This window comes from Arachis stenosperma, chromosome 9 (assembly GCF_014773155.1).
Source record: "Arachis stenosperma cultivar V10309 chromosome 9, arast.V10309.gnm1.PFL2, whole genome shotgun sequence".
NCBI classification, from domain to species: domain Eukaryota; kingdom Viridiplantae; phylum Streptophyta; class Magnoliopsida; order Fabales; family Fabaceae; genus Arachis; species Arachis stenosperma.
In genome coordinates this window covers 8,690,559-8,704,238 of record NC_080385.1, presented here as the reverse complement: position 1 = coordinate 8,704,238, position 13,680 = coordinate 8,690,559, and the positions used below count along the sequence as shown (strand labels likewise).

The following is a 13,680-nucleotide window of genomic DNA, read 5'->3' as shown; positions in this document are numbered from 1 at the left end:
TAAAACATAAATTTTGGAGTAGATTATTTTGTTAAAAGATGTCTAGTTTAATTAAGTTCAATCTTTGTCATGCAATTCTTAATCATTCCAACACAAATTAATTCTACCAACACAATTTATAACTTACTGCCAATGGAGCTTAAAATACAAAGTTGAACATTGATACAAATTTATCTTATACAAATTCTAACTCATCAATTGGCGAGAATAGATCTATATACCAAGAATCAAATATTTTGCTACAATATGGACTCAACAAATGAAGTAGAAGTGAAAAATTAAAGTATGTTGTAACAGTCCCCAACTTCATAAAATTGTTCTCCATATTTTCATTCACCTTACTAATAATATTTTTATGACTGCTAAATGCATCGATTAAAAATCTATAACAAACAATCTACATATTTTTTCACCTTGAATTATTAGAAAATATAACAATATTACTGTATATCGAGTAGCCTAAAAAAAAGCCTTACAACAATAACAACTTTTCTTGTTTTGTTATTATCAAGTATTAAAAAACTCATAAACACTAAACTAAACAGGGAGATAATACAATTGTCTTTTTAAATTGATGAAGGAGTAATACAATTATTCTAACAATGGTTGCTCCAATAAATAAATATATGTAATTTCAACCGAAAAATACTAGACAGATAATTAAATTAAAATGAGATATGAAGGAGTAAGATTGTCATTTTAAATTGGAATATGAAGAATCAATGACTGTTTAAACGGACAAAAAATTGAAAGATTCAATTGATCACAGTCCCATACATGCAAAAAAATTAAACCCCTAGCGTACAAGAGCTCTATCATCATCAATAACCATAATCAACCACATTCTCCTAAAGTTTCATTGATAAAGTAGAGCGAAAAAATTGAAAAACAAACCACAACCAATATTTTGCAAAAAACAGAACATGGGCTATTGAGAGTAAAGATTTTGTTACTAACTTGTTTTTGAAGAGATGGTGACTCCCAGGTAATTAGTCTTCACAATTGAGGGGGGAGGGGGAGAAACAAATAAGAAAAGTTTCAAACCTCAGTTACAGCGACACCCATGATTCTTCTCTGAGGGTACACGTATACGAGGGGAGGAGGAGGAAGAAGAAGGGTCAATTGGGGTTTCACTTTTGAAGTGGTTAATGATTGGATTTTCATTTAACCCCTTTCTCATGTCAAACGACGTCGTTTCTACATATTTTCGGCGCCAAAACTTAAACGACGTCGTTTTGAGAGTGCCAAGTGTCATTTAAAATTGCCAGGTCAGCTATGCGGTGACGGAAAACGACGTAAGGGACAAATTGAGGCACTGAGTCAAAATTTTAGGGTACACTTTGAGTCAATTAAAAATTTGAGGGCTAAATTGAGTTGGGGCAAATTTCAAGGGATATTTTGAGTATTAACTCGATTTAAATTGGACCAAATTCTTAAAAATGGAATGTTTCAAATAGTAAAAAAGATAAACAATCTAATTTAAATAACAGAAAAGATGGACTATCTATTTAAAATAAATACGTTAACACGTTTATTTTAAAAGCACATAAGTGCATTGTTAAACTGCCCACTATTAACACGATTATCTTTCTTTCGATCGACCAGAGATTGGCTCTTATTCATTAATGGAATCATCCAACTAATCAATCCATCTCCATTGAGTTCTTTTTGGGATAAGCTTATTTAAATTATATTTCAAATTTTTATGTATTCCCATACAACAAATAAAATTTCAAATTTTTATATAAATCCTAATAAAAATCGTCAATAGATGGAAGTAAGTGAATAATTAGAAAAAAGATAACCGTATTAATAGTAGGTAGTTTAAGAGAAAGTAGACGTATTAACGTATTTATTTTAAATGAACAGTCTATAGTCTAATTTAATATATGAATATTTTTTATTATTTTAAAAAATATATTTAATTATTTATAAATATATATATCTCGTTTATATTACTGTAAAGGAGATAAGAGAATGATATTTATTTCGGTAAATATTTTTAAACAAATTTTTTTACAATCATACCATTTGAATTATAATTTGTTGGCAAATATTTTTTAAATTATTTATCTCAATAATTATTATAATTAATTTATTTATTAAAATAAAAAATCAGAATTAAAATACATGATAATATCATCTTATATTATAATAAAAATTTTGTTAAAAATATTTGGTAAGATTACACTAAAGTAGAATTTCTAATTAAAAGAACAATAATTGTTAGACAACAATGTATTTATATTTTATACCGTGAATCGTATAGTATTTTTTATTGTAACGTTTAATAACTTTTTTAAAAAAATAAAAAATTAAATATTTAAAATTTAGTAAATATTATCTATTATTTTTTAATAAATTAAGCACAATTTCTATAGGATTCACCTTATTAAATAAATCTTTGGAAAATTTATTAGCTAAAACTTCTTATTCTATCTTTTAAATTTTATTTCATGACCAACACAGTAGTTACGTAGAATTGTAGATAGGTTTTTCATTTCATATACTTCTAAAATCTCTCTATCTTTGAAGAGAAATTTATGATCTACATAATAGAAGAGTTTATGGTATATATTCACACTAACAATTTTATTAGCATTAATTTAATCCTTAAACACATTAACATAACATTCAAACTTTCAGTCATCAGTCTTCTGTTCAATATTACGTGGGTAACCTAATACTTAAGTTTATTGAACCCAAAAAAATTAAGAATTTTTGATTGATTAATATAATAGACCATGTATATAAAATTATCTCTAAAATAATGATAAAAAAGATGAGATCGACGATGCCAGATTTAGTAAGGACGATTTAGAGCATATTTGTGAAGAGTCGAAAAATACATGATGAAGCACTTATTGCTTGCGAAACAGTACAATGGTTAAAGATGAGAAAGAAAAAAGCGGCAATCATTAAATTAGACTTTTAGAAGGCTTATGATCGAATAAAATGGAGCTTTGTGAATATTATATTACAAAAGATGGATTTTGATTGGAGGTGAAAGGAATGGATGAAGGAGTGTATTAATACTGCTTCTATGTTGATTCTGATAAATGGCTCACCATTTAAACCTTTTAAGATGGAGGGGGGTTTGAGACAAGTTGATCCACTATCTTTTTTTTGTTTGTTCTTGTTATTGATATTCTGCATAGGATGTTAAGGGAGACAGTCAGAAACAGACGTATTTCGCCTTTGTTGGTTGACAAGGATAATATAGAGTTGTCACATCTCCAGTTTACAGATGACACTATATTATTCTGTCCACCGGAGAAGTAGACCATTAGAAACTATGCCAAGTTGCTAAGATATTTTGAGGTGATGTTGGAGTTAAGTATCAACTTCGATAAATCAAGTTTAATCCTAATCAATTGTGATCAGCAGTGGACTTTCAACATGTGTAACTTGTTGGGATCTAAGGAGGCTAACCTTCCAGTCAGATATTTTGGAATTTCTATAAGAGCGAACCCAAGACTGGTCAGGACTTGAAAACTGATAATTGATAAAGTGGAGGAGAAACTTAGCTTGTGGAAGGCAAAAGTGCTCAATAAAGCGGGTAAGTTATTAGTCCTTTTTAAATCTGTGTTGAATAGCTTGTCGATGTACTATTTGAGCCTATATAAGATGGCGAAGTCAATGGCAAAAAAGTTGATTTCATTACAGCGAAAGTTCCTATGAAGCAAGGAGGAAGGTAGAAATGGATTGGCACTGGTTAAGTAGAAAGTGGTTCAGACTCCTAAAAAGTTGGGTGGGTTGGGGTGGGGGATGTCGTAGTTAGGAACACAACACTCCTTTTCAAGTGGTGGTGGCATTTTTCAAAAGAAGAGTGTCCATTATGGAAGAAGGTTGTATGCTCTTGTTATAACTTGAACCCCAATGTGATGTTATCAGCTCAGACTTTGTCTAGTAGAAGGGGTCCATGGAAGGATATCTATCAGTTGCAATTCAAGAATAGTAATGTGAGAAAAAAGATGATTGCTGAGTTGTCTATAGAGGTGGGTGATGGAAAGAGAACTCGTTTTTTAGAAGATGTCCAGTTACAAAGTGGTTTGCTAAAGATGAGTTTTTCGAGACTCTTCTCTATTTCAAACCAAAGAAGATCTGCCACAAAGAATTATGGGTTTTGGACTGAGTTAGAGCGGATTTGAAACTTTCAGTGGAGGCAAAAGTTATACCAATGGGAGTTGGATTTAGTGGATCAATTACATGAGACTTTAAGGCTTGTAAAGCTAGCATATGATATACAAGATAGAGTTGTATAGAAGTTTGACAAGAAATGCATTTTTTCAACTAACTCTTTTGTGCAAGTGATGGTTAGAAACAATCTCGGAGGATATCACCAGTTATAATTTTACCAGAACCATATGAAAATGTTTGATTCCGCCATGAGTGGAGTTATTTATTTAGTTTTCTTTAATAGAAAGAGTTAATACTAAAGAAAAATTACATAGGCTGGGAATTATTAGACATAGTGATAACATGTGCATATTGTGTAAAAAAGACATTGAACATATTCACCACTTATTTTTTGGTTGTGAGTTTACTTGGTAAGTATGGTGTGAATGGCTATCTAACTTTGGGAGGTTGTGGTCTGCTCCGAGTTCAATGAAAGAATATTTTGAGAGTTGGATAGGTGTTGTTAACAGAAAAGAGAAGCGCAACAAGTGACTCATCTGCTTTTTTGACGTTATTTGGAATGTTTGGCTAGAAAGGAATGGACGGATCTTTAATAATAAAGAAGCGGGTGTACAAGAAATTTTTTAGAAATCTTTGTTCAGCTATAAAAAGTGGAGTAGTTTGAATCTCTTTGGTTGTTGATGTCTATGCAAAAAATGACACTAAAAATAATTTCTATTTATTTATTTGTTGGATGTTAATTTTTGAGACTTGGTTCTTTGTCTCTCTACATTATTGTGCTACATTATTGTGTTGAGTTCGCTTGTTAAAAAATTTTTATAAAAATTAATTTACTAAATAGACAAATTTATTAACTACAATTAACATACTTACCCACCATCCAAATATAACTTTAATTGGTTGAACTAAAAAAAAACTAAATTTGCTTAGTAACGAGAGGTTTTTAATTAGAGAAGTATTAGGGGCAGTAACTTTTGTGTTTTGTAAATATCAATTGACCATCAATAATATTTTTAATGATGTGAGATTATATCTAATGGTGGAATATCACTCACTTTTTTTTATGGTTAAGTGATGACCACAAAACACAAAAATTACTCGTCCTTAGACTTTTTCTTTTAATAATTAATAATTGTGTGACAAATTAATCAATCTTTAAAATTAACTCATTTTCTAAAATTACCATTCATGTCATCCAGAAATAACAGTGGTTTAATTTTAATAACAATTTTTGACCTATTAAATAAAAAACTGGTATTTACAACAGTATAAACCTATTGTTAAAAAAGTTATATATATCAACTTAATTTGAAAACTAGGATTGTTGTAAATTTAGCTTCCATTTTCCAACACCTAACTACTTTAGATTTAAAAAAAAAAAAGAAGTAACCTTCTAGCTAGTAAGCAAAACAACAAGACAAAACTTGGGACAATGATCTCCATCCTCTTAATCAATTGGTTCATCACAGTTTGACAAATCACTTATATATATAAACAGTTAGAATGGGTTAATAAAAAGTCCCTAAAAAAGAGTTACCCAAAATTGTGTTACAATAAGGAGGGTGATTGGGTTGTTGAACTGGTAAGTGTAGAATGTTGTTGTTGTTGCTGTTGCTTTATGTGTAACTTTTCTTTAATCTGTCTTATCTTAGCATCAACTCTTGCAGTGAATCCAATCTTTGTCTCTTGTTTAGCCTTAGATCTCTCCCTCTTCCACATGTGTCGATCTTCAATATCCTTCTTATAGTACTTAATCTCTTGTATAATATGATGATCCATGGGATTGAAACATCTTTGGATAGCTATGTGAGTTAGATATGGAAGGAAGCAAGAAACTGATATCAAGAACGTTGCTATCCAATAAATGGGTGCAGGCCCAAGAGATTCAACCAATATTTTATAGGCATTCTTGGAGTATGTTGGTGAAAGGGCACCATATAAGAAGAGGAAGATGTACCAAGTGGCTATGCTTCCCCAAACAAACACATGTTGAACCCATGTGAAGTGGCTCATTGTTAGGGCAATTTGGCAGTTCACGGCCCAAATGATGCTGCTGAACATTGAGGTGCCCACGGCGGCCATATCGGCGGTTTGACCGTCGGACCGGAATGCTTGGTCGTAGAAGATTATGATGTTAAAGAAAAAGATGGTTATTGAGGAGTAAACACCGTTGGCCATCCATCCCAGTATTCTATACCAATCAAAGAATAAATTTGTTGGTCCTTGCTGATACAGTGCAGGAAACTACAAATAAACAGCAACAACAAGTTAAACAACTCATCAATAATAAGTGGTTAGGGTATTCTCATCAATGAATTTAAAATTTTAGTACAATACAAAGTAGAATTTTAGTATAGAACAACTTCAGGAAACCAATACTATATTAGGTGAATATTCCTGTGAAATTAATAGTCGAGAGATATAATAATAATTTAATCAAACATATTAAATTATTTAATTTAATTAATATATAATTTTATATAATCATATAAAGATAATTATATATAAATTTTTATTATATTATAATAATTAATTTTAATCAATATTATAATTGATTTCTAAACAAGTTTTGTATAAACTAAAGATGAGCTTTTATTGATTTTAAATTTTGATGTATGTTTCTTCTAATTATATTTTAAATATTTTTATTTTTAATATTCAAATGTTTTTTTATATTAAATGTTGGTCGTTGTAGTATTGAGTGGTAATATTAGTTTTTAAAATTTTTCTTTAGTATAATAAAAAATAGATCCATGTGATTTTTAGAATTGAAAATAAAAAAATCCTTGCATAAATAAATGTATTAGATATAAAATTAAGTTTATGAAGTAAAGAGTACTATATTTATTGTTATTTAGACATGTATGTTTTTTATTTATTATATTGTATATTAATAGTTTATGTTAAAATAAAATTTAGAGAATTTTATTTTTTATTTTTCTTAATTTTTTTATTTTTAATAGTAAATTAATTTTTAAAAAACTGCAATTATTTTAGCATATTAACATTTGCATGTTTTTACTTAACATACTACTTTTTTAGGAAAAATCATTTGTGAAAAAAAAATTGAGAAAAGATAGATAAACCTGTAAGCAAACTTCTGATGGAACATCTTGTTCTAAAACTCCAAGTGAAATGACAGGCAAGGATGTTAGAACAACGTTGAACAATATCATGTACCAGTCATCATAAACTGATTGACCAGAGAAGCTTGTAAAGGCCTCAAAATAGAATATGGTTAGTCCAAATGCTATGTTCTTGTAGAAGAAATAACATATCTGCATGCATAATAACAATTAACAAGTTAGTTCAGATTTGTGAGAATAATGATAAAAATGAATGTTAATAAATTACCATTTGTGCAATTCTCTTATAACACCAGTGTCCATGGACCACGAGAAGTCTCTCTAAAAACCGAAACTGGGCAATAGCGAAGTCACTAGCCATCACCGCCTGAAATCAAGTTATATGAGCCAACAAGTTTGTATTTATTTTTTGTCTTAGGTCTTAGATTTGTAGAATGAGAGAACATGTTACACTGAATATTGAACCCATTTTAGTAAAAAGCCATTAAAATAAACACGTCTAAAATGTTTTTTTTTATTTTTTTATAATTAAAATTTAACACATATAATCGATTAAATCGTATTATTTTTATTAAAATTAGGCCATACAAATTATTTAACGAAAAAATGGTGAATCAAATCTTGAATTGGTCTAAATTAATATTATTTTTTATAAAAAATGACTATAATACTCTTATTATAAAAAATAATTAAAATACTTTTATTATATATATTAATTTTAAAAATTTTAAATTCTAATCCTTTATTTCTTGCAGTCAAGGTTAAGATTTAAAATTTTTAAAAATTTTATAATAAAAACTTTTTAAAATTTTTAAAAATTATATATATATATAAAATAAGAGTATTTAGTTATTTTTTATAATAAAAATATTTAGTCAATTTTTATAAAAAAATATTAATTTAAAACGGTTAAAAATTTTATTTATTAATTTTTCGACTAAATTGATTTATCCGATATAATTTTAATAAAAATAATATTATTATTTGTGTTAAAATTTAATTATTAAAAAATATATTTAAAAAAAACGTTTTTAATATCTTTATCTTTATGTAAGAGGTTCTTCTTTAATAAATATTTTTATCTTTATGTAAGAGGTTCTTCTTTAATAAATATTTTGAAGCGTTTAAAGTTATTATAATTAACCTGCATTCCTTCAACCCCACTGATTCCAACACCAATATCTGCTTCTTGAATCATGCCAACATCATTTGCACCATCACCTATTGCTAATGTGGTCTTCTTGGTTCCTTCTTTCACTAACCTTGTTACCTGATGACCAAATTAAAGCTTATGAAATTAATTAAGTAATGACTTTAATTAATTTATGAAAATAAAAGATTAAATGAATTTAGATACATACATACCAATGCCTTTTGCTTGGGAGAGACACGACAGCATATGACTGATGCACAATCAACGGCCAATGCAAGGAATAGGCGCTTCATATCATCTTCTAAAGCATAGGTCAAAGTTTTTCCATCAATAATTAATGCAAATGCAGCATGAGGATCCTTCTCTAGCTTTATCATTTGTGATGCATTCGTAATTTGGTTCAAAATGTTATCTTTGATGGCCTGCGTGCGTCAAATTAAAGAACTAGGCCTATCTTCATCAGATGAAACCCTTAAGTCCCTTAAAAAGAGACGAAATTAAAACTCTTCATCTAAATTGGAAACAAAAAAAATAAAGCTAAGGTACCTCTTTGGTGCTATCACTGGCCGGCATTGCATCTAAATTTGGAATAGTTATACAGATCTGCTTCATGCCCTGTCGTAGCAAACTGCATGCAAATCCAATGTTGATTGCTGTTTCCATTTTATCCCCTGTCAATACCCAAATCTTAAGCCCCGCTTGGGCAAGTTTGTCAATGCACTGGGGAACCTAAGAAATTAAAACAAAAAAACTTGAACTTGGATGAAAATTATTTGAAGCAAATATATATTAGAATTTTAGTATATTAAAAATCAACTATCAAATCAATCACTTGACTGCATTTGTTTATAGGGATAGGACACTGAAACAAAGACATAGAGATATAAAATTGTATTTTACTACATAAATATAGATATTGTGTCTAAAGATCTTGAATTAGTATATTTTATATCTATCCTGATAGAAAGAACACAGAAATACTAATAAGGAATACAACTTATTTTTTATTTTTTTATTATTTTTCTCAATTTTTTATTATTATATTTTTTCCTCAAAAGTTTTCAATAAAAAATAAAAAATAAACAAATTTTTATAATTTATTCTAATTTATTAACAAATAAAATACAAAAATACAAAATTTTGTATCTCTGTTCATTATGTCTTGTTCTCATCATCTTATCTCATCCTATTCTTAAAAACAAACACAGCATTATATAATATATATGTTATAATATAAAATACACATTAAAATAAATAAAATAACACATATATTATATACATATATAGTAATTAATTTGGTAAATAATTTAGTGTGTACATAATTTTTTATAATTTTAATTATTATTATAAATATAATCTAATTTAATAATCATAAAAAATTAGATTAGTAAAATGAATATAGAATATTTTAGATAATTTGAATGAGTATTGAATTAGTACCCCTTTTTGAAGCTTATCTTCCACAGCGGTAGCTCCAACAAGAATCAAGTCTTTTTCCATCATCTCTGAAACGCGCTCAAGTGTTGCTTCTCTGTCAACGCCAACAGAAGTTTTAGCCTTCTGAAACTCATTGTTCCAGGCAGAGTATTCTTCCTCATCAAGCCTTTTATAAGACAAGGCTAGTGTTCGCAACCCGGCTTCTCCATATTCATTTAAATGTCTAGTTGTAGACTCCAAATACTTTTTTCCATTCTTTGCCAAACGATCAAATATGATACTACATAAAACAATTCATGTCATCATCACCACTAAAAGAATAATATTAGAAAGGAATAACATGCATAACATGCTCTATAAACTAACCTGTCAGCCCCCTTACACATAAGAATAATGTTTCCTTCTTCATCTCTCACAATCACTGACATACGTTTTCTTTTACTAGAGAAATCAAGCAAATTCAAGAGTTTAAATTCTCTGCAACGTAACGAAAAAAAAAAAAAAAACCTTGTTAAAAGAAATTATAGAAAGAGATCAATTAATGTTTTAATTATTAACTATTAATATTTAAGTGAAGTCTCAGTTTTTTTTTATTTTTAAAATAGCATATTATTATCTTAAAAGATTTTAAATAAATTTAATATTGTTCGAATAATAAATATAGGTGAAATACTTAATATCGTTAGTGTTTATAGTAAAAATATTATTAATTAAATAATTTGCTCTCTTAGTATGAGTAAATTTTTCATTGTTGTGATTTTAAAAAAGTAAGAGAAAACTTAATAATATATAAGTTAGAAGATATTAAAGTTTATTTAATGAATAAATAGGTAAACAAGAAGTCCAACATAGTAATAACAAGTTGAGAATACTTGCTTAGTTAATTACATTTTTTATTGTATATGTTAGAATTTAGAGTTTTTAGTTGTTTAGTTTATTACGTTAAACAAATATTTGAGAAATAATAAAAAGTATTTAAAATAATTTGATTTTATATTATTTAATTATTATTAAAATAATTAAATAATATTAAATATAATAAATATATAATTATAAATATTAAATTAATAAAATAATTATGAATTATATTTTTTAATATTATCAATTATATTTAGATAAAATATATTTTTATTCGTAAGATTATAATTTTTTAAAAATATCTATAATATTTATTTTTCTTTAATTTTGTCTCCTTAATATTTTCAATTTATTCAATTGTGTCTTTAATATTTTTTATTTATTTCAAAATTATAAACATTTTTAATTTTATTTCCAACATTTCAGGTGGAGTTAAAGGATAATTTTTTATATAAATAAAAAACGTTAAGAATAAAAAAATTATAAATATTATGAATAAAAATCATATTTTATCTAGTTGTATTTGTATTAAAAAATTTAAATATAGTTAATTTTATATGAAATTAATAATTAAAAATTATTAGATAATAATTTAATTAAATATATTAAATTATTTAATACTTTTTAATTATCAATTTCATATATGAAATTAAATGAAAGTAAGTTTTCACCATTTTTACTGTTAAGTATCTCTTTTGTAATTAAGGCACAAACAATATTAAATCTATTTAAATCTTTTTGGGACAAAAATATCAGTGTTATAAACAAAAAAGAGAGACAATAATGTTGAAGAACACTAGAGATACTGACTCACCTTTCAACGACTTGTCCAGGATTAGTATATTTTTCACGTATGAAAACACTTGACTGAGTCCTTCTACAAAACTCAAACCCAAATTCTCTTGCTGCAGCAAGAAAAGCACCTTCATCAGGTGACTCCGCTTCATATGTAAAACTCCCAGTTACTTCATTATAATCAGGAATGGCGGTATGACAAACCGCCAATATTCGAAAAAACAACAAAAGGTCATCAACGTTAGCCTCTTTCACCCAGTTTCCATTCATCAAACGATCATCCTCAAAACCAAACCCTTTTATTGGAGGCCTTTTTGAACCGCCACTCTCTGAACTACTATAATTCTCATTAACATCACTCTCCTCTCCATCTTTGTCAACCTCCGATGCCATTTGCTTCGCCGCAGCGACTTCAACATCGCTTGCACGAACACCGTACGCAACACCAGCAATGGAGCATTTCAAAAAGTCCATCTGGTTGCATGTCAACGTTCCAGTTTTATCAGAAAGAATGGTGTCAACTTGACCCAACTCTTCATTCAAATTCGAAGTTCTTGCATCAGCTGCAGTCCCAGTTTCTTCATCGTACATGTGAATATCTTGGTTAATAAAGCTTGCTTGTAAAACCTTCACAATCTCAATCGAAACGTAAAGCGAGATTGGAATCAAGTATCCATAGAGAATCAGTGCAGTTACCAAATGACTCAACCCAGCCAATCCAAGCTTCTGTGGATCATACTGAACTTCAATGTTATCAGGCCTCAAGAACCACCAGTTCGGTGCCTTGTACTTCGTCTTTATCATGAACCCTACGGAACTCACAACCGATATGATAACAAGAACAGCGAAGAGAATGTATATGATTAAATCCATCTTTTTTTCAATGGTGCTTCTTTTCGAAGGAGAACGTGTTGAATTCTGCATCACTTTCGTGTCATGACCAGTGAAAATCACAACTCCATAAATGTGATCAGTGTTTCTAAGCTTAGAATCACGGAGCAGAATTTGACTCGGATCAAGAGGATAAACCTGTCGTTCATAATCAAAGTTCCCAACGAAAGTGTATAAACTCGGATTCGGATCTTCACCTTGAATCGTTCCAGTAAAATCCTTAAAAGTTTCATCACTATCAAGACCCAAGGTAGCTTCCAAAGATCTTTTCACCTTTAGATTCGTTTCGCCATCTAAATTCATTGTCTCAACGTAACAGATCCCATCCTCATAGCTTGATGACAAGAAAAGAAGATCCGCAGGGAAGAATTCATCTTTTTCTACTTTAACAACATCACCAACCCTAATATCCTTCCATGCCTTGGGTTCAAAAACACCGTTTCCGGTATGGTGATTCACTTTCCGGTTATTAACCGTGACATCCTGAAGGAACCTTCTAGAATCTTCCAATGCTTCCTTGGCCATACTAAGCCCCACTACAAACGCCAAAGGCGCGATCATGCTTATTGGGCTAAAAGGAGAGATTGGGAAAACAGAGAGAAGTGCCGCTAAAAGAAAGTAAATGTTAGCGACCCTTCTGAATTGTTCAAAGAGTGCGGTTGGAAGAAACGTGATAACATTGTATTTGGTTGTAGAAATGTCGTTCTTGCAATAGTAAGGGGGTTTGATTTCATGAAGGTGTGGCTGGTTGCAATGCACGGTGCGTGTGTATCCCGCGCCGTGAAGCGCGTGAGGTTGGTCATCTTCTGTTGCACGGTTTCCGAGACATGCAAACGTGTAAAGTGCGCTTCTTCGAAGCCGTTCTCTTATTCTCTTGTGTGCCATTTACCCAAATAATGAACACGCCCGCTCTGTTCCCAATTAAAGCCTGACATAAAGGGGAAGAAATAACAAAGAAAAAAGTAATAATGTTTAAGAATTGATATATGAGACAAATTCATTGTAAAAGCATAAGAATGACGTCAAAAATGATCGATAATATTAAAAGAAAATTCATTGTAACATTATTCCAATATGATGAAAAACAGAAAGATCTCATACACGAAAATGAGGGAAACTTGATAAATAAGAAAAGCGAGCGCACCAAATGGGAGTTGGCTTATTCATGTCAAGGAACGTATCCATAATCCATGCAAACTAAGAAATATGGCCAGGGTTTTACGATGAAAGAGAAAGAAAGAGACTATGCGCACTGTCTCTTTCTTCTCTCTGGCTCTCTGTCTCTGTCTGTATCTTTGTTTTCTTCCTTTCTTCTCTGTT

The 13,680-nt window shown here is 29.3% G+C and overlaps 1 protein-coding gene across 1 annotated transcript; it reads right to left on the bottom strand.

The window, feature by feature from the left end:
- Positions 1–5,688: 5,688 nt before the first annotated feature.
- Positions 5,689–13,245, bottom strand: LOC130949003 (probable phospholipid-transporting ATPase 4). The gene is made up of 9 exons (XM_057877845.1): positions 11,489–13,245; positions 10,183–10,293; positions 9,820–10,096; positions 8,926–9,108; positions 8,592–8,801; positions 8,371–8,496; positions 7,495–7,593; positions 7,227–7,418; positions 5,689–6,384 (listed from the first exon to the last, which is right to left on the bottom strand). Exons 1-9 carry the CDS (start codon positions 13,243–13,245, stop codon positions 5,689–5,691), a joined length of 3,651 nt encoding a protein of 1,216 aa, XP_057733828.1.
- Between the last annotated feature and the right edge of the window lie 435 nt (positions 13,246–13,680).

Excerpts from the sequence above, each read along its gene's own strand:
- LOC130949003 (XM_057877845.1), bottom strand. The coding sequence starts at position 13,245 with ATGGCACACAAGAGAATAAGAGAACGGCTTCGAAGAAGCGCACTTTAC. Across the intron at positions 8,497-8,591 it reads CTCCCAAGCAAAAGGCATTG|GTAACAAGGTTAGTGAAAGA; the intron begins GTATGTATGTAT and ends TTTGGTCATCAG. Across the intron at positions 7,419-7,494 it reads ATAAGAGAATTGCACAAATG|ATATGTTATTTCTTCTACAA; the intron begins GTAATTTATTAA and ends TTATGCATGCAG.